At 45.5% G+C, this 21,637-nt stretch overlaps 1 protein-coding gene across 43 annotated transcripts in view; it reads right to left on the bottom strand.

Moving 5' to 3' along the window:
- The window catches only part of LOC133466730 (HMG box transcription factor BBX), a 208,161-nt gene that overhangs the window by 141,335 nt on the left and 45,189 nt on the right, over positions 1 to 21,637 (bottom strand). For 38 of the 43 annotated variants that reach the window (XR_009785021.1, XR_009785022.1, XM_061750666.1 and 35 more), the window contains one exon: positions 1,728 to 1,908. The exons of 4 other annotated variants lie outside the window; for them this stretch is intronic. Coding sequence is in view for 37 of the 39 variants with exons in the window: in XM_061750652.1 (XP_061606636.1) it covers positions 1,728 to 1,908 (181 nt within the window). In the remaining 2 variants the exon portion in view is untranslated. Of the gene's footprint in view, positions 1 to 1,727; positions 1,909 to 9,633; positions 9,908 to 21,637 lie in introns of those variants that run through there. One more of the 43 variants, XM_061750665.1, reaches the window with a different exon arrangement.

The following is a 21,637-nucleotide window of genomic DNA, read 5'->3' as shown; positions in this document are numbered from 1 at the left end:
ACAATGCAGTGGTTGCTGAAAACATTTTAATCCATTCATCCATCCATCCATCCATTTTCTTCATCTTATCCAAAGTCGGGTCGTGAGGCAGCAGCTCAAGCAGGAAAATCCTAGACTTCCCTCTCCCCAGCCACTTCGACCAGCTCTTCCGGGAGAATCCCGAGGCGTTACCAGGCCAGCCGAGAGACATAGTCTTTCCAGCGTGTCCACTCCACCGTGTCCTGGGTCGTCCCTGGGGCCTCCTCTCAGTAGGAGGGTCCAGAAGACCTACCAGGGAGGCCTCCAGGGGGCATCCTAATCAGATGCTGAGCCACTTCCTCTGGCTCCTCTCGATGCGGAGGAGCAGCGGCTCGATTCTGAGCATCTCCCAAGCTTCTCATCCTATCTCTAAGGGAGAGCCCGGATACTCTGCTGAGCCTACAAATTCTGTCCATGAAGGTAATGAACAGAATCGGTGAAAAAGGGCAGCCTTGGCAAAGGCAAACTCTCACTGGAAACATATTCGACTTACTGCCAGCAATGCGGACAAAACTCTGATACCGGTCGTAGAGGGACCGAACGGCCCTCATCATGGGGTCCGGTACCCCATATTTCTGGGACACACGCCACAGGACTCCCCAAAGGACACGGTCAAACGTCTTTTCCAAGCCCACAACTCATGTAGACTGGTTGGGCGAACTCCCCTGATCTGCGAGTCCAGAGGCACTGTCCCCGATGTCCACGCGATGCTGCAGAGGTGTGTCAACCAGGACAGCCCCACAACATCCAGAGCCTTTAGAAACTCCGGGCCGATCTCATCCACCCCCGGAGCCCTGCCACCAAGGAGATTTTTAACCACCTCGGTAACCTAAACCCCCAAGATAGGAGAGCCCGCCTCAGATATCAAAGTCCTCAAAGGTCCACAGACTTCCTCATAGGAAGGTGTGTTAGTAGAAATGAGGAGGCCTTCAAAGTATTCAGCCCACCGACTCACAACGTCATGAGTTGAGGTCAGCAGCTCCCCATCCCCCACTATACAGTGTTGATGGTGCACTGCTTCCCCCCTCCTGAGTCGCCGGATGGTGGACCAGAGCCGTCCGGAAGTCGTTCTCCATGGCCTCACCACACTCCTCTCACGCCCAAGTTTTATGCCTCAGCGACCACCAAAGCTGCATTCTGCTTGGCTAACCAGTGCCCATCAGCTGCCTCTGGACTCCCACAAGGCAAAAAGGCCCGATAGGACTCCTTCTTCAGCTTGACGGCATCCCTTACTGCTGGTGTCCACCAATGGTTTCGGGGATTACCGCCACGACCACCTTATGGCCTCAGCTCCGGACGGTCGCCTCAATAATGGAGCCGTGTAATATGGTCCACTGGGACTCAATGTGTCCCCAGCTTCCCCCGGTATGTGCTTCAAGTTCTGCCGAAAGTGGGAGTTGGTGGTGATAGGTTGACAGCTCCACCACTCTCTTTACCTGAGTGTCCATGACATGCGGCCCCAAGTCCGATGACATGACCACAAAGTCGATCATCAAACTGCGGCCCAGGGTGTCCTGGTACCAAGTGCACATGTGGACACTCTAATGTGTTCGTTATGGACAATCCATGACGAGCACAGAAGACCAATAACAGATTATAGTTATTTAATTTTAATACATTCTGAGATTTTAAAAAATGCCCTTGTTTTCACTGCCATTTATGTGGAAAAAGTTCTTCATTAAATGGACAAGCAAAAAACACAAAATCACCTGCACAAGCTCCTCTTCATCCTCTTCTTCCTCCTCCTCTTCCTCCTCAGAGAAATCCAATGCCTTTTTAGAGAGCAGTGGGTGCCACTGCAGGCATTTACGTTTGGGCCGCTTTCCAGTGGTGTCCACTCCAGCAGAAGGCTCCTGACACCTTTCTTCACCCTTCATGGTATAACCACACCTAATGGCAACACATTTGTACAGTGGCTTTGATACATGCTATGACCACACATAGACAATATTTGAGGAAGTGAAAGCGACAGGGTGGGTGAAGGCAGTGAAGTAAGTGATCAGAAAATTAATAGTGAGGATTAGGTCTGGGGCGGCACGGTGGACAACTGGTTAGCAGATCCGCCTCACAGTTCTGAGGCCCATAGTTCAAATCCGACCTCGCCTGTGTAGAGTTTGCATGTTCTCCCCGTGCCTGCGTGGGCTTTTCCCGGGTACTCCTGTTTCTTCCCACATCCCAAAAACATGCATGGTAGGTTAACTGAAGACTTGAATTGTCCGTAGTTATGAATGTTGTTTATTTATATGTGCCCTGTGATTGGCTGGCAACCAGTTCAGGGGGTACCCCACTTCCTGCCCGTAGTTAGGTGGGATAGGTTCCAGCATACCCACGACCCGAGTGAGGATAAGCGGTGTAGAAAATGGATGGATGATGAGGTAAGGCTATTTAAAAAAAAAAAAAAAAAAACTGAAATCCCAACCTTAACCAAAAGTGAACACAATCCATTCCATGACACTGGTCAATGTCCAAAGTGTAACAGTTGTACCTTCTTTATCACGGGGGTTAGGTTCCAGACCACCCCCGGAATAGGTGAAATCCGCGATGTAGAAATACACATGGAAATACTATTGTGAGACTGTGAAGCACTTTAGTGTATAAGTTTGGCACTGCAGCATTATTCTTAATATTGAAGACGCTAGTTATTATAGAAATACACATGGAAATACTATTGTGAGACTGTGAAGCACTTTAGTGTATAAGTTTGGCACTGCAGCATTATTCTTAATATTGAAGACGCAAGTTATTTGATAACATATATATCATTGTCGTGCACTCTACTGATTATTTTTAACATTGCGGCGGCTTTGCAGATGCATTTCTCAACTCCTCCGTGTTCATTGACACGTTAGCCATAGGGTTGTTTCGTTCAAAAGAACAAATCTTTTTAGTGAACGTAATCAAGTCAATCAGTTCATGAAATGATTCATCCGTTGAACTTCTTCGTTCGCGATCCGTAAGACATGAGTGATTCGTTTGTTGAACTTCGTTTGCGATCCGTTAGACGAGTCCTTCGTTCGTTGAACTTCTTCATTCGCGATCCATGAGACACGTGTGATTCGTTCGTTGAACTTATTCGTTCACAAACCGTTAGACACAAGTGATTCATTCGTTGAACTTATTCTTTCACGATCCAATACACACGAGTGATTCGTTCGTCGAACTTATTCGTTCATGATCCGCTAAAGAGCGATGTACAAGTACGTATGCAGTGATTCATTCGGAAGTTCACTGCAAACTATTACGATGAGTGATTCGTTCGCGTTGGAATGACGTACTACGCAGTGAACATAGTCATGAGTGATTTTAACCGCTCTTCCTGACGTCCTCTTGGGGATAGCTTTCACTGGCAGCCGTTTCTTCAAGCTAACGGATAATGTTGAGTCAGTCAAGCACATGGAAACAAGAACACACGGGGCGTGGGTCGGACGGCGTCTCCATAATCTTAACAGACTACACATAAAGTCATGCGAGATTCATTTGCCAGTGCATGGCAAACTGAAGTGGCAGAAGCAGGGAGTTTAAGATGGGGGGGATGGGGAGTGGGGCTTATTTGAAAATATTAAGAAATTTAAAATAAAACGTACATATTTACACATACATATCCACTCTGTGTCTCTAATGCAGCTTTTTGTGTAATAATACTAAAATAAATAGCGCTTCTCAAGAGACTCAAAGAAGCTTTACACTAATCGGATGACAATAACAGTCAGGTGAGTGAGCATGAAACCCGGGTGGCGGGTGCTGGTGTCAGCGACGCTTTCCACCACGGTGGAATGCAGAAAAGTCTCACCGGCCGGCGGGAGCCTGGCTGGACGTAAGGGGACGCGAAAGGACATGTGCGGTAACTGAGCTCATTGCACACATGTTCACGAGTCACAACCGAAGCCGGGTGTTCGAGAGCATGCTGAGATAGAGATAGGTAGGTGGTAATTTATCTAAAGGTTTATTTATTTATTTAATTATAGTTAAAATCTCACCGCCTTTCCTAGTTTAACAATATGTGACAACAACAATGCATGGTCCTTCGGTGAACATATTGAGTGTTGAATGAAGAAGCACTTGAATGATTCTGTGAAAAATAATTGAATGATTTCGTGAACAAACCTTTTGAACGCATCTTTTGAACGAACTGAAATGATGATTCAGCATACTCAGAAGAACTACGGTGCCCATTAGTGGTGGGCGGATCGAGCCAAACTAACGATAATATCGATACCAAGTCAGTATTGGATCGGATCTATACTAGCCTGGAAATATTGGTACAGTAGTTTCTGTTTCACTCTTGCATGCACTGTTTTGGTTTCATCAAACAGGAGATGGCAGACTCGCCGTTTCTGTCTCAGCGCGGAGCTTTGTTCCTCATCTCCCCTCCCGTGTTTCGATCCATCACGACTTAGCAGAAGTCAGCACTGAACGGCAAGCACTCAAGCAGGCGCTCTAGGCTCCTCCTCCCCCTTCTCGTGTTTCGTGCCGTCACTTGACCTAGCAGCGCAAGCAAGCAAGCCGCTGTCTCCGGCCGCCCGCTAGCATAGCACACACATGCACACACAACGCGTGCCATCCATAACACTTTGTAAAGTTATTAAACTGTGTATTTGTGACTTTTGCCAACTCAAAAAGTATCAATTGTGCTAAGACCTTTCTATAATACATTATGTGTGTCTAATACCATGGAAAGTACATTAAAATGTTATGATCCATCCATCCATTTTCTATACTGCTTTATCCTCACTAGGGTCGCGGGCATGCTGGAGCCTATTTTATGATGTACAACCCCAATTCCAATGACGTTGGGATGTTGATAAATAAAACAGAACACAATGGTTTGCAAATCATGTTCAACCTATATTTAATTGAATACACTACAAAGACAAGATATTGAATGTTCAAACTGATAAACTTTATTGTTTTTAGCAAATAATCATTAACTTAGAATTTTATGGCTGCAACACGTTCCAAAAAAGCTGGGACAGGGTCATGTTTACCACTGTGTGACATCAACTTTTCTTTTAACAACATTCAATAAACGTTTGGGAACCGAGGACACTGATTGTTGAAGCTTTGTAGGTGGAATTCTTTCCCATTCTTGCTTGATGTACAGCTTCAACTGTTTAACAGTCCGGGGTCTCCATTGTTGTATCTTACGCTTCATAATGTGCCACACATTTTCAATGGGAGCCAGGTCTGGACTGCAGGCAGGCCATACTATGAAGCCACACTGTTGTAACACGTGCAGAATGTGGTTTGGCACTGTCTTGCTGAAATAAGCAGGGGCGTCCATAAAAAAGACGTTGCTTGGATGGCAGCATATGTTTCTCCAAAACCTGTATGCACCTTTCAGCATTAATGGTGCCTTCACAGATGTGTAAGTTACCCATGCCATTGGCAACAACACAGACCCATACCATCACAAATGCTGGCTTTTGAACTTTGCGTCCATAACAGTCCAGATGGTTATTTTCCTCTTTGGCCTGGAGGACACGACGTCCACAATTTCCAAAAACAATTTGAAATGTGGACTCCTCGTACCACAGAACACTTTTCCACTTTGCATCAGTCCATCTTAGATGAGCTCAGGGCCAGAGAATCCGGCAGCGTTTCAGGGTGTTGTTGATAAATGGCTTTTACTTTGCATAGTAGAGTTTCAAGATGCACTTACGGATGTAGCGCCGAACTGTATTTTCTGACATTGGTTTTCTGAAGTGTTCCTGAGCCCACGTGGTGATATCCTTTACACATTGATGTCGGTTTTTTTATGCAGTGCCGCCTGAGGGATCGAAGGTCACGGGCATTCAATGTTGGTTTTCGGCCTTGCCGCTTACATGCAGTGATTTCTCCAGATTCGCTGAACCTTTTGATGATATTATGGACCGTAGATGATGAAATCCCTAATTTCCTTGCAATTGTACGTTGAGGAACACTGTCCTTAAACTGTTCGACTATTTTCTCACGCACTTGTTCACAAAGTGGTGAACCTCGCCCCATCTTTGCTTGTGAATGACTGAGCAAGTCAGGGAAGCTCCAATCATGGAACCCACCTGTTCCCAATTAGCCTGTTCACCTGTGGGATATTCCAAACAGGTGTTTGATGAGCATTCCTCAACTTTCTCAGTCTTTTTTGCCACCTGTCCCAGCTTTTTTGGAACGTGTTGCAGCCATAAAATCCTAAGTTAATGATTATTTGCTAAAAACAATAAAGTTTATCAGTTTGAACATGATTTGCAAATCACGGCACAGTGGAGACTGGTTAGCACATCTGCCTCATAGTTCTGAGGACTGGGGTTCAAATCCCGGCCCCGCCTGTGTGGAGTTTGCAGGTTCTCCCCGTCCGTGCCTGCGTGGGTTTTCTCCGGGCACTCCGGTTTCCTCCTACATCCCAAAAACATGCAGGGTAGGTTAAATGAAGACTCTAAATTGCTCGTAGGTGTGAATGTGAGTGTGAATGGTTGTTTGTTTATATGTGCCCTGGGATTGGCTGGCGACCAGTTCAGGGTGTACCCCACCTCTCGCCCAAAGTTAGCTGGGATAGGCTCCAGCACGCCCGCGACCCTGGTGAGGATAAGCGGAACAGTAGATGAATGAATGAATGAATGATTTGCTAATCAATGTATTCTGTTTTTATTTATGTTTACCACAACGTCGCAACTTCTTTGGAATTCGGGTTGTATTATATTAAAATGTTAAATGAGTTAAGTCACAGAAGAAGTGTATTAAAAGCAAAAAATATAAACAATACCTTTCTTAAACAAAAATTAGAAAAATTTACTTTCATCATCTTGTTTACCAGCGAGTGCTTTGTCTTTTGTTGTCTTCTTTTCTTACTCCTTTTTTCAAACCTGTTCGACTGATCGACTTTGATTCTCAATAAATAGCGATTACAATACTTAGAAACCACAGTGGCAGCTTAAAAAGTCCACTGTGACACAGTAAAACTGTTCCAGCATAAAGGGGATACAGATCCCCCTTTCTGCTTGACCTAACAGCCGAACAGGACAAAAAAATTTGTTCTGTACAGGGTGGCTTATTTTTCTACTTAAGGCCAACTGTTTTTTTCAAAAAGAAGAGTGCACAGAAGGTATACGTTTATACAATTTTGTTTTGGAGTATTTGAACAGTATTTTTAGTGATCACTTTGTGCACTTTATTTAAGATGAGAAAAATTTGCTTCGTTTGTCACTGTTGTCTTGCTTCTGGAAAAAAAAGTTACTGTAAAAGCTGGAATTCTGAACTTTTATCTCATATTCATGTTTTGATCTGAAACCCAAAATGTTTTCAATATACAACTAAAATAAAGGAATTGACCTTGCCCTTCCAATACTTTTGGAGGGGACTGTGTGTGTGTGTGTGTGTGTGTGTGTGTGCGTATGTGTGTATACAGTGGGTACGGAAAGTATTCAGACCCCCTTAAATCTTTCACCTTTTGTAATATTGCAGCCATTTGCTAAAATCATTTCAGTTCTTTTTTTCCTCATTTATGTGCACACAGTACCCCATATTGACAGAAATACGGAATTGTTGAAATTTTTGCAGATTTATTAAAAAAGAAAAATATCACACAGCCATAAGCATTGAGACCCTTTGCTGTGACACTCATATTTAACTCTGGTGCTGATCATTGTTGAGATGGTTCTACACCTTCATTGGAGTCCAGCTGTGTTTAATTATACTGATTGGACTAGGAAAGCCACACACCTGTCTATATAAGACCTTACAGCTCACAGTGCATGTCAGAGCAAATGAGAATCATGAGGTCAAAGGAACTGCCTGAAGAGCTCAGAGACAGAATTGTGGCAAGGCACAGATCTGGCCAAGGTGACAAAAAATTCTGCTGCACTTATGGAAATGGAAAACGTTCGGCCAAACTGAGCAATAGGGGGAGAAGAGCCTTGGTGAGAGAGGTGAAGAAGAACCCAAAGAACACTGCGGCTAAGCTCCAGAGATGCAGTCGGGAGAGATGAGAGAAAGTTCTAGAAAGTCAACCATCACTGCAGCCCTCCACCAGTCGGGGCTTGATGGCAGAGTGGCCCGACGGAAGTCTCTCCTCAGCGCAAGACACATGAAAGCCCGCATGGAGTTTGCTTAAAAAATAAAAAATAAAAAAAAAACCCGAAAGACTCCAAGATGGTGAGAAATAAGAATCTCTGGTCTAATGAGACCAATACAGAACTTTTTCGCCTTAATTCTCAGCAGTATTTGTGGAAAAACCAGGCACTGCTCATCACCTGTCCGATACAGTCCCAACAGTGAAGCATGGTGGTGGCAGCATCATGCTGTGGGGGTGTTTTTCAGCTGCAGGGGCAGGACGACTGGATGCAATCGAAGGGAAGATGAATGCGGCCGAGTACAATGATATCTTGAACGAAAACCTTCTCCAGGGTGCTCAGGACCTCAGGCTGGGCCGTAGGTTCACCTTCCAACAAGACAATGACCCTAAGCACACAGCTAAAATAACGAAGGAGTGGCTTCAGAACAATTCGTGACTGTTCTTGAATGGCCCAGCCAGAGCCCTGACTTAAACCCAATTGAGCATCTCTGGAGAGACCTGAAAATGGCTGTCCACCAACGATCACCATCCAACCTAACAGAACTGGAGAGTATCTGCAAGGAGCAATGGCAGAGGATCCCCAAATCCAGATGTGAAAAACTTGTTGCATAATTCCCAAAAAGACTCATCCTGTATTAGCTCAAAAGGGTGCTTCGACTAAATATTGAGCAAAGGATCTGAATACTTATGGCTATGTGATATTTCAGTTTTTCTTTTTTAATAAATGTGCAAAAAATTCTACAATTCAGTTTTTTTCTGTCAATAAGGGATGCTGGGTGTACATTAATGAGGGGTAAAAAAATACTTCAATCATTTTAGCAAATAGCTGCAAAAAAAACAGAGTGAAAATTTTAAGGGGGTCTGAATACTTTCCGTACCCACTGTATGTACGCCCCAAGACGAATAAAAAAAGTTTCTCTGTGCTATACTCTAAACCCAACCACCATTTTTATCCATCCATCCATCCAGTTTCTGAGCCGCTTATCAGAATCAGAATCAGAATCATCTTTATTTGCCAAGTATGTCCAAAACACACAAGGAATTTGTCTCCGGTAGTTGGAGCCGCTCTAGTACAACAGAAAGTCAATTTACAGAACACTTTGGAGACATAAAGACATTGACAAAAAACAATTGTGCAAAAAGATGCAGAGTCCTCTAGCACTTAGAGCAGTTTGAATGACTAATATTGCAATAGTCCGGTGCAATGACCATTGTGCAAAGGGCGCTGAGACTTCAAGGATTGTATCCGGTTTAAAGTGACGAGTAGTGCGATAATCTGGGACAATGTTGGTTGTGCAAATGTTACAGATACTCCTCAATCAGTGTGCAAATGGAGCAGATGCTACTCTGGCATGAGTGGCCAGTATATACAAATAGTGCAGCATGGTGACAGTGAGTACACGAGTAATACATAATTGGCCCCACAGAAATGTGACAACGAACTCAAGTCAAAAAATTGCCAGCTTGTTGTAATGGAATTATAGGTTACGTGTTTAAGAAGTTGATCGCAAGAGGGAAGAAGCTGTTGGAATGTCTACTAGTTCTAGTTTGCATTGATCAGTAGCGCCTACCTGAGGGAAGGAGCTGGAAGAGCTGGTGACCGGGGTGCGGAGGGTCCGAGAGGATTCTGCACACCCTTGTCTTAGTTCTGGCAGCGTGCAAGTCCTCAATGGTGGGTAGGGGGTACCGGCAATCCTTTCAGCAGTTTTGATTGTCCGTTGCAGTCGGAGTTTGTCCTTTTTTGTAGCAGCACCAAACCAGACTGTGATGGAAGAACACAGGACTGATTCGATGACCGCTGTGTAGAACTGTCTCAGCAGCTCCGGTGGCAGACCATGCTTTCTCAGAAGCCGCAGGAAGTACATCCTCTACTGGGCCTTTTTGAGGACGGAGTTGATGTTGGTCGCCCACTTCAGGTCCTGAGAGATTGTAATTCCCAGGAACTTGAAGGTCTCGACGGTTGACACAAGGCAGCTGGACAACGTGAGGGGCAGCTGTGGCGAAGGATGCCTTCTGAAGTCCACGATCATCTCCACAGTCTTGAGCGTGTTCAGCTCCAGGTTGTGTCGGCCGCACCACAGCTCCAGCCGCTCCGCTTCCTGTCGATATGCAGACTCGTCACCGTCCTTGATGAGGCCGATGACAGTGGTGTCATCTGCAAACTTCAGGAGTTTGACAGTCGGGTTCGCTGAGGTGCAGTCGTTCGTGTACAGAGAGAAGAGCAGCGGAGAGAGGACACAACCTTGGGGCGCCCCAGTGCTGATGCTGTGTGTGGATGAGGTGGCCTCCCCCAGTCTGACCTGGTGTGTCCTGCCCGTCAGAAAGCTGTAAATCCACTGGCAGATGGCAGGTGTGAGGCTGAGCTGGAGAAGCTTGGATGAAAGGAGTTCAGGGATGATGGTGTTGAACGCTGAGCTGAAGTCCACGAACAGGATCCTCGCGTAGGTCCCTGCACTGTCGAGGTGTTCTAGGATGAAGTGCAGTCCCATGTTGACTGCATCATCCGCAGACCTGTTCGCTTGGTAGGCAAACTGCAGGGGACCTGTGACACTCTTGAGGTGGTCCAGCACGAGACGTTCAAAGGACTTCATGACCACAGATGTCAAAGCGACAGGCCTGTAGTCATTCAGACCCGAGATTGCAGGTTTCTTGGGGACTGGAATGATGGTGGAGCGTTTGAAACAGGATGGAACTTCGCACATTTCCAGAGATCTATTGAAGATCTGAGTGAAGACTGGAGCGAGCTGGTCTGCGCAGACTTTGAGGCAGGATGGGGACACATGGTCCGGGCCTGCCGTTTTGTTAATCTTCTGTTGTTTGAAGATGCGTCTCACATCCTGTTCATGGATGGTTACCGCAGAAGTCAGAGGTGTGATTGTGGTCGTGGGTGCGGCTGGGTGGGTGTGTGGTGTGAAACTGTCCTTTTCAAATCTGCAGTAGAAGGTATTCAAGTCGTTGGCTAGTGTGCTATTGTTCTCAGCTTGGGGGGATCGTCGCTTGTAATTAGTCAGCGATTGGAATGCATGCCAGACTGATTTAGAGTCGTTTTCGCTAAACTGTTTTTCCAACTTTGCTGCATGGTTCCTCTTTGCAATGTTAATTTCTTTAGTCAACTGGTTTCTAGCTCGATTATACAGGGCCCTGTCCCCGCTCTGATATGCGTCCTCCTTAGCTTGGCGAAGCTGCTTAAGTTTAGCAGTGAACCACGGCTTATTGTTGTTGAATGTGCAAAATGATTTTGTTGGTACACAAACCTCTTCACAGAAACTGATATAGGATGTGACAGTGTCCGTATATTCATCCAGGCTGCCAGCTGAATTTTCAAAGACACTCCAGTCTGTGCAGTCTAAACAGCTTTGAAGTTCCATCTTGGCTTCATTGATCCACTTTTTGACTGTTTTCACTGTAGGCTTCGCACATTTAAGTTCTTGCCTGTACGTCGGTATTAAGTGAATTAAGCAGTGATCAGACGAGCCCAGGGCTGCACGAGGTATAGCACGGTATGCGTTTTTTACCGTAGTGTAGCAGTGGTCTAAAGTATTATTTTCCCTGGTAGGACAGTCGATGTGCTGCTTGTATTTAGGGAGTTCGTGGTTGAGTTTAGCTTTGTTAAAGTCCCCGAGAATAATGAGGGGTGAGTCTGGGTGTTTTTTTTCAATTTCGTTGACTTGTTCGGCGAGCGTTAGCAATGCGGCGTTCGTGTTAGCTTGAGGCGTTATATAGACTCCAGCCAGTAAGAATGATGCGAACTCACGTGGCGAGAAGAATAGTTTACAGTTTAAGAATAGCGACTCCTAATGCGGGCTGCAGTGTGTGCTGAGCACCGTGACGTCCGTACACCATTTTTCGTTGATATAGAGGCATATCCCGCCGCCCTTTGTTTTCCCCGATGATTCCATGTCGCGGTCCGCTCGATGAATGTGGAAGCCGGGAAGCATTACGGCGCCATCGGGTACAGCGTCGCAAAGCCAGGTCTCCGTGAAGCACATGGCCGCGGAACATCCGAAGTCTTTACTGGTCTTTAACAGAAGATGAAGCTCGTCCATTTTGTTGGGTAGGGAGCGTACATTCGCGAGGTGGATCGACGGGAACGCCAATCTGTGTCCTCTCATGCGGAGTTTCACCTGAATGCCGGCTCGCTTCCGTCTGTGGCGCTGCTTCCGTCTCCATGCGCCGAAAACCGCGGACGCCGCTCCGGTGAGTAACTCGGGGGAAAAAACTGAGCGGATATTCTAAAGTTGGTGACAGAAAGTCCGGAGTAGCCTCCTTGATGGTTAGCAGGTCTCCCCTTGTGTAAGTGAGTCGTGTAAGGTCTCCAAAGACGGACGAAAAACACAAAAACAAAGACAATACTAGAGAGCGCGTTACCGAGGCAACCACACTGGTAGGCGCCATCTTGGAAAAAAAATTGTCGCAGGAGTGCTGGAGCCTATCCCAGCTATCTTCGGGCAGGAGGCAGGGTACACCCTGAACTGGTTGCCAGCCAATCGCAGGGCACATATAAACAAACAACCATTCGCACCTACGGGCAATTTAGAGTTTTCAATTAACCGACCATGCATGTTTTTGGGATGTGGGAGGAAACCAGTGTGCCCGGAGAAAAAAGAACATGCAAACTCCTCACAGGCGGGGCCGGAGATTGAACCCAGGTCCTCAGAACTGTGAGGCAGACGCTCTAACCAGTCGACAAAAGAATTTCAGCAGCATTGAAGGTCCCGAAAAGCAGTGGTCTCGATTATTCGGAAATGCAAGAAGTTTGGAACCGCCAGGACCCTTCCTAGATCTGGCCGTCTGACAAAGCTGAGTAACTGGGGAAGAAGGGCCTTTGTCAGAGAGGTGAACAAGAACCCCATGGTCACTAATCCGGAGCTACAGTGTTCCCTTGCGGCAATAGGACACCCATCCAGTAGGTCAGCCATTGCTAACGCACTCCACCAATCAGGCCTTTTGGGTAGTGGCCAGACAGAAGCCACCTCTCACAAAAAGGCACATGGCAGCCCGCTTTGAGTTTGCCAAAAAGGCACCTTAAGGATTCTCAGACCTGCAGAAACAAAATTATCTCGTCTGACGAAACCAAAATAGAACTTTTTGGTCTGAATTGCAAGCGTCATATCTAGAGAACAATGATGCAACAGGTTTTTCACACCTGGATTTGGGGATCCTCTGCCATTCCTCCTTGCAGATCCTCTCCAGTTATGTCAGGTTGGATGGTGAACGTTGGTGGACAGCCATTTTAAGGTCTCTCCAGAGATGCTCAATTGGGTTTAAGTCAGCGCCCTGGCTGGCCATTCAAGAACAGTCACAGAATTGTTCTGAAGCCACTCCTTCATTATTTTAGCTGTGTGCTTAGGGTCATTGTCTTGTTGGAAGGTGAATCCTCGGCCCAGTCTGAGGTCCTGAACACTCTGGAGAAGGTTTTCGTCCAGGATATCATTGTACTTGGCCGCATTCATCTTTCCTTCAATTGCAACCAGTCGTCCTGTCCCTGCAGCTGAAAAACACCCCCACAGCATGATGCTGCCACCACCATGCTTCACTGTTGGGACTGTATTGAACAGGTGATGAGCAGTGCCTGGTTTTCTCCACACATAAAGCTTAGAATTAAGGCCAATAAGTTCTATTTTAGTCTCATCAGACCAGAGAATCTTATTTCTCACCATCTTGGAGTCCCTCAGGTTTTTTTTTTAGCAAACTCCATGCGGGCTTTCATGTGTCTTGCACTGAAGAGAGACTTCCGTCGGACCACTCTGCCGTACAGCCCCGACTGGTGCGGGGCTGCAGTGATGGTTGACTTTCTAGAACTCTCCCATCTGCTGACTGCATCTCTGGCGCTCAGCCACAGTGATTTTTGGGTTCTTCTTTAACTTTCGCACCAAGGCTCTTCTCCCCCGATTGCTCAGTTTGGCTGGACGGCCAGCTCGAGGAAGGGTTCTGGTCGTCCCAAACGTCTTCCATTTATGGATTATGGAGGCTACTGTGCTCTTAGGAACTTTGAGTGCAGCAAAAAAAAAAATTGGAACCTTGGCCAGATCTGTGCTTTGCCACAATTCCGTCTCTGAGCTCCTCAGGCAGTTCCTATGACTTTGTGATTCTCATTTGCTCATACATGCACTGTGAGCTGTACGGTCCTAATCAAGTCCAATCAGTATAATCAAACACAGCTGGACTCCAATGAAGGTGTAGAACCATCTCAAGGATGATCAGAAGAAATGGACAGCACCCGAGTTAAATATATGAGTGTCACAGCAAAGGGTCTGAATACTTATTTAAGGCTGTGTGATATTTGAGTTTTTCTTTTTTAATAAATCTGCAAAAAAATCAACAATTCAATTTTTTCCTGTCAATATGGGGTGCTGTCTGTACATTGAAGAAAAAAAATTAACTTCAATGAGTTTAGGAAATGGCTGCAATATAAACAAGAGTGAAATATTTAAGGGGGTCTGAATACTTTCAGTACCCACTGTATATCGACAGGTGTGTGGCTTTCCTAATAAAGTCCAATCAGTATAATTAAACACAGCTGGACTCCAATGAAGGTGTAGAACCATCTCAAGGATGATCAGACGAAATGGACAGCACCCGAGTTAAATATATGAGTGTCACAGCAAAGGGTCTGAATACTTATGGCTGTGTGATATTTCAGTTTGTCTTTTTTAATAAATCTGCAAAAATTTCAAAAAATCATTTTTTTTCTGTCAATATGGGGTGCTGTGTGTACATTAATGAGGAAGAAAAAGAACTAATGATTTTAGCAAATGGTTGCAATATAACAAAGAGTGCAAATTTTAAGGGGGTCTGAATACTTTTCGTCCCCACTGTATATATATACCAAATCTACCAAATGAAAGGATGGACTCTTTTCTTTCAGCAGGAAAAAAACATTTGATCCTACCCTTTTTTGTTCTTGAGTTATGTGCAGTAAAACATAGGTAAGTTTTGTGGTCGCGTCTCACAGGATGGAGGGCTGCACCATGATGGCCAAAATAATCATCACGATTATTTAGATCAATATTGTAATCACGATTATTAATCACGATTATTTCCTGAGAGGGGAAAATCCTTATTTTCATTGGACTGCTTTTCAAGAAATAATATGTAACAGTTTTTAGTGCAAAATGAATCCTTAAATAAGAATAAATGATAGATAACAATCCAAAATTAATATACCCAAAAGAATTCTACTTTACCAAGGGCTAACTGAATAAATATGCTTTTACAACATGCAAACACAAATTGCAACTTAATGGAAGCAAATACAGTTAATGCATAAAATGCAATAGTAAAGATTAGGCTGAAGCCCCGACTTTACATTCAAAAATCGCCGTCAATGGTTAGGAATACCTGCCGGGGGTTGAAGAGTTATCGCCTTTTCAACCTTGCTAGCATGACACCTAATTCTTTTGAAATGGAAAGATGCAGCTCCTCCTCCTATATCACATTGGATTAAAGATGTGCTGTGTCATCTTAAATTAGAGAAAATTAGATGTGCGATGGGGGGCTCTGACCGGGAGTTTCACCAGGTGTGGGGGCCTTTTTTGACATTCTTTAATCAACCATCAACAAAGGTGCAAGAATGAATCTTTGCAATTATCTGGCAGATTTACACACTATTGGTCTATATGAGTATGCTTGTATTTTGCATACTGTTTTTTTTTTTTTTATGTGGCAGGGTGGAAAGGAGCGGCACGGTGGGCGACTGGTTAGAGCGTCTGCCTCACAGTTCTGAGGTTCAATCCCCGGCCCCGCCTGTGTGGAGTTTGCATGTTCTCCCCGTGCTTGCGTGGGTTTTCTCCGGGCACTCCAGTTTCCTCCCACATCCCAAAAACATGCATGGTAGGTTAATTGACAACTCTAAATTGCCCATAAGTGTGACTACCACAATACATATTCTGTGAATCATGTACATATACTTTATCTCTTCGAGTGTAAAAATGCTCCAGCTCGTCCGACTTCCAGCTTGTGCTCGCTGTCATTTTTGGCAAGGAAACACTGCAAATCTAAAATGGTCCATCGCTGCCCTCTGCTGGCGGTTGCACCTCAGTACAATTCTTTCCAAGTCCTCTATTCTCTATGGCCCTGCTTCAGAGCCTCCTCTCTACCACTTCCCGTGAAAAAACATGAAACACGTATTAATACAGGTTTGCCACTGAACGGTTGGGTTTTAAAAAAAATAAAATAAAATGTTCTTGGAACTAAATAAGTTAAAGGCTATGCAATAACCCGCTACGATTAGAGAGGATTGATGCACACACACACACCAGCGAAGACATCCCATTTTAAATCCGTTGGTTGTACACCGGTCCACCAAACTACCAAAACAGGGTCGAATGATTCACGAGCTCCACGGACATGTGGCTGGATCAGACTTATTTCCATTATAAATATGTGAACAGTGGATATCAAACCCGCGGAATGCTTGAAGGAATCACTTCATTGAACGCATCATCAGAATCAGAATCATCTTTATTTGCCAAGTATGTCCAAAAACACACAAGGAATTTGTCTCCAGTAGTTGGAGCCGCTCTAGTACGACAACAGACAGTCAATTGACAGAGAACACTTTTGAGACATAAAGACATTGACAAAAAATTTACTGAGCAATAAAGGGTTAATAGTTATCTGGTAATGCTGGTAAATTTTTTTATTTTTATTTATTTTTTGACAATTGTGCAAAAGATGCAGAGTCCTCTAGCACTGAGAGCAGTTCGAATGACGAATATTGCAATAGTCCGGTGCAATGACCATTGTGGAAAGGGCGCCGAGACTTCAAGGAGTGTATGCAGTTTAAAGTGACGAGTAGCGCGATAATCTGGGACAATGTTGATTGTGCAAATTTTGCAGATACTCCTCAATCAGTGTGCAAATGGAGCAGATGCTACTCTGGCATGAGTGGCCAGTATTGGTCAACAACAGATATGCAAATAGTGCAGCGTGGCGAGACTACTACAGTGAGTGCACGAGTAATATATAACTGGCCCAACAGAAATGTGACAACGAACTCAAGTCAAAATTCCACCATGTTGGAATGGAATTGTAGGTTAGGTGTTTAAGAAGTTGATCGCAAGAGGGAAGAAGCTGTTGGAATGTCTGCTACTTCTAGTTTGCATTGATCGGTATAGTGCCTACCTGAGGGAAGGGGCTGGAAGAGCTGGTGACCGGGATGTGGAGGGTCCGAGAGGATTTTGCACGCTCTTGTCTTAGTTCTGGCAGCGTGCAAGTCCTCAAGGGTTGGTAGGGGGGGTACTGACAATCTTTTCAGCAGTTTTGATTGTCCGTTGCAGTCGGAGTTTGTCCTTTTTTGTAGCAGCACCAAACCAGACTGTGATGGAAGAACACAGGACTGATTTGATGACTGCTGTGTCGAACTGCCTCAGCAGCTCCTGTGGCACGCCATGCTTCCTCAGAAGCTGCAGGAAGTGCATCCTCTGCTGGGCCTTTTTGAGGATGGAGTTGATGTTGATCTCTCACTTCAGGTCCTGAGAGACTGTAATTCCCAGGAACTTGAAGGTCTCGACGGTTGACACAAGGCAGCCGGACAGCGTGAGGGGCACCTGTGGCGAAGGATGCCTCCTGAAGTACACGATCATCTCTACAGTCTTGAGCGTGTTCAGCTCCAGGTTGTGTCGATATGCAGACTCGTCACCGTCTTTGATGAAGCCGATGACAGTGGTGTCATCTGCAAACTTGAGGAATTTGACAGCCGGGTGCGCTGACGTGCAGTCGTTCGTGTAGAGAGAGAAGAGCAGCGGAGAGAGGACACAACCTTGGGGCGCCCCAGTGCTGATGCTCCGTGTGGATGAGGTGGTCTCTCCCAGCCTCACCAGCTGTGTGCTGCCCGTCAGGAAGCTGTAAATCCACTGGCAGATGGCAGGTGAGACGCTGAGCTGGAGAAGCTTGGATGAAAGGAGTTCAGGGATGATGGTGTTGAACGCTAAGCTGAAGTCCACGAACAGGATCCTCACGGAGGACCCTGCACTGTCGAGGTGTTCAAGGATGAAGTGCAGTCCCATGTTGACTGCATCATCCACAGACCTGTTCGCTCGGTAAGCAAACTGCAGGGGGTCCAGCAGAGGACCTGTGACGCTCATGAGGTGGTCCAGCACGAGACGTTCAAAGGACTTCATGACCACAGTTGTCAAGGCGACAGGCCAGTAGTCATTTAGACCCTAGATTGCAGGTTTCTTGGGGACTGGAATGATGGTGGAGCGTTTGAAACAGGATGGTACTTCGCACAGTTCTAGGAATCTATTGAAGGTCTGAATGAAGACTGGCGCAAGCTGGTCTGCACAGACTTTGAGGCAGGATGGGGCCTGCCGCTTTGTTAATCTTTTGTTGTTTGAAGATGCGTCTCACATCCTGTTCGTGGATGGTAAACGCAGAAGTCAGAGGTGTGATTGTGGTCGGGGTGCGGCCGGATAGGTGTGGTGTGTGATAGTGTCCTTTTCAAATCTGCAGTAGAAGGTATTCAAGTCGTTGGCTAGTGTGCTATTGTTCTCAGCTTGGGGGGGGGGGGATTGTTACTTGTAATTTGTCAGCGATTCGAATGCATGCCAGACTGATTTAGAGTCGTTTGCGCTAAACTGTTTTTCCAACTTTGCTGCATAGTTTCTCTTTGCAATGTTAATTTCTTTCGTCAGCAGGTTTCTAGGGCGATTATACATGGCCCTGTCCCCGCTCTGATATGCGTCCTCCTTAGCTTTGGCAGTGAACCAAGGCTTGTTGTTGTTGAAAGTGCGAAATGACTGTTGGTACACACACATCTTCACAGAAACTTATATAGGATGTGACAGTGTCCGTATATTCATCCAGGCTGCCAGCTGAATTTTCAAAGACACTCCAGTCTGTGCAGTCTTAACAGCTTTGAAGTTCCATCTTTGCTTCATTGGTCCACTTTTTCACTGTTTTCACTGTAGGCTTTGCGCATTTAAGTTCTTGCCTGTATGTCGGTATTAAGTGAATTAAGCAGTGATCAGACGAGCCCAGGGCTGCACGAGGTATAGCACGGTATGCGTTTTTTAGCGTAGTATAGCAGTGGTCTAAAATGTTAGTTTCCCTGGTAGGACAGTCGATGTGCTGGTTGCATTTAGGGAGTTCGTGGTTGAGTTTAGCTTTGTTAAAAGTCCCCGAGAATAATGAGGGGTGAGTCTGGGTGTTTTTTTTTTATTTCGTTGATTTGTTCGGCGACCCTTAGCAGTGCGGCGTTCGTGTTAGCTTGAGGCAGGATTGTAATTAGTCAGCGATTCGAATGCATGCCAGACTGATTTAGAGTCGTTAGCGCTAAACTTTTTTTCCAACTTTGCTGCATAGTTCCTCTTTACAATGTTTAATTTCATTATGGCGGCACGGTGGCCGACTGGTTAGAGCGTCAGCCTCACAGTTCTGAGGTGCGGGGTTCAATCCCCGTCCCCGCCTGTGTGGAGTTTGCATGTTCTCCCCGTGCCTGCGTGGGTTTTCTCCGGGGACTCCGGTTTCCTCCCACATCCCAAAAACATGCATTAATTGGAGACTCTAAATTGCCCGTAGGCATGACTGTGAGTGCGAATGGTTGTTAGTTTCTATGTGCCCTGCGATTGGCTGGCAACCAGTTCAGGGTGTACCCCGCCTCCTGCCCGATGACAGCTGGGATAGGCTCCAGCACGCCCGCGACCCTAGTGAGGAGAAGCGGCTCAGAAAATGGATGGATGGATGGAATTTCATTATGATGCGGACATACGTGCGTGAAAAAGTATTGAGCCCCTTCTCAAATGTTTACATTTTTGCCTAGTTTCCCCACTTAATTTGCGATCATCAAACAAATGTAAATGTCAAACAATTATAACCCAAATGTATTTAAAATGCTGTTTTTAAATGGTGATTTCATTTATTAAGGAAAAAAAACTATTCAAGGGTACCTGGCCCTGTGTAAAAAAATAATTACCCCCTTGTTAAATCACAAATTAATTCTGGCTAAGCACAATTTTTGGTTAATTCTCACTGAAGAGTGCACTAAAGAACTGCAGGCCTCCCTTGCCACGGTTATGGTCAGTGTTCATGACACAACAATAAGGAAGAGAATGGGCAAAAATGGCATTTGTGGTAGAGACGAAGACCACTGCTGACCAAAACGAACATAACGGCTTGTCTTACTTATGCAAAAAAAAAAAAAAGAAAAAAAAAAAAGATTTCCAAGACTTTTGGGAGAGTATTATATGGACTGAAAAGATGAAAGTTGAGCTTTTGGAAGGTTTGTGTCTCGTTACATCTTGTGTAAATGTAGCACAGCATTTCACAAAAAGAACATCATACAAGCAGTCAAACATAAGGGTGGTCGTGAGTTGGTTTTGGGCTGCTTTGCTCCTTCAGGACCTGGAGAACTTGCTGTGATTGATGGAACCATGAATTCTTCTCTTTAAGACAAAATCCTGAAGGAGAATGTTCAGCCAAAGGTTCGTGACCTCAAGCTGAAGTCCACTTGGGTTCTCCAGCAGGATAACGATCCAAAACACACGAGCAAGTCAACTTCTAAATGGCTGGGAAAAAAAAATAATTAATGTTTTGGAGTGGCCAATTCAAAGTCCTGACTTAAATCAAATTGAAATGCAGTGAGGTAACCGTAAAAAGGCCATTCATGCTCGAAAACCGGCCATTTTTTCTGAATTAAAACAATTCTGCAAGGAAGAGTAGGTCAAAATATCTCCACAGAGATGTGAAAGACTCAAAAAAATGTTTTCCATAAATGAAAGGTAACTTTGAATAGTTTTTTTTCCTTATTAAATTAAATCACCATTTAAAAAGCATTTTAAGTTCACTTGGGTTACATATGTGAGTCTCTCCAGCGTGTCCTGCAACATCCCCGGGAGGCGTCCGGGGGTCATCCTAATCAGATGCCCGAGCCACCTCATCTGGCTACTCTCGATCCCAAGGAGCAGCGGCTCAACTCTGAGCCCCTCCCAAATGGCCAAGCTTCTCACCCTATTGCTCAGGGAGAGCGTGGACACCCTGCAGAGGAAGCTCATTTCGGCCACTTGTATCCGCGATCTTGTTCTCTCGGTCACGACCCACACTTCGTGACCACAGGTGAGGATAAGACAGTAGATCGACCGGTAAATTGAGAGCTTTGCCTTTTGGCTCAGCTCCTTCTTCACCGTGATATACCAATAGAGTCTGACGCTGCACGAATCCACCTGTCAATCTCCAGCTCCATTCTTCCCTCACTTGTGAACAAGACCCCGAGATACTGGAACTCCTCCACTTGGAGCAGGATTTCTTCCACGACCCGGAGAGCGTACGCCACCACTTTCCGTCTCTGACGCTGTTCTCACAGGGGTTCCCATACACCATACTCCCGGAGCACTCCCCACAGGACTCCCTGAGGGACACGGTCAAATGCCTTCTCCAAGACCACAAAACATATGTAGACTCGTTGGGCGAATTACCATACACCCTCGAGTATTCTGCTGAGAGTGTAGAGCTGGTCCATTGTTCCACGGCCAGGACGAAAACCACATTGCTCCTCCTGAATCCAAGATACAACTTCCTGACAGACCCTCCTCTCCAGACCTTACCAGGGAGGCAGAGGAGTGTGATCCCCCTGTA

Source organism: Phyllopteryx taeniolatus, chromosome 17, assembly GCF_024500385.1.
Source record: "Phyllopteryx taeniolatus isolate TA_2022b chromosome 17, UOR_Ptae_1.2, whole genome shotgun sequence".
Taxonomy (NCBI): domain Eukaryota; kingdom Metazoa; phylum Chordata; class Actinopteri; order Syngnathiformes; family Syngnathidae; genus Phyllopteryx; species Phyllopteryx taeniolatus.
The sequence above is the reverse complement of the archived record's forward strand: the minus strand, read 5'-3'. Positions and strand labels throughout refer to the sequence as shown.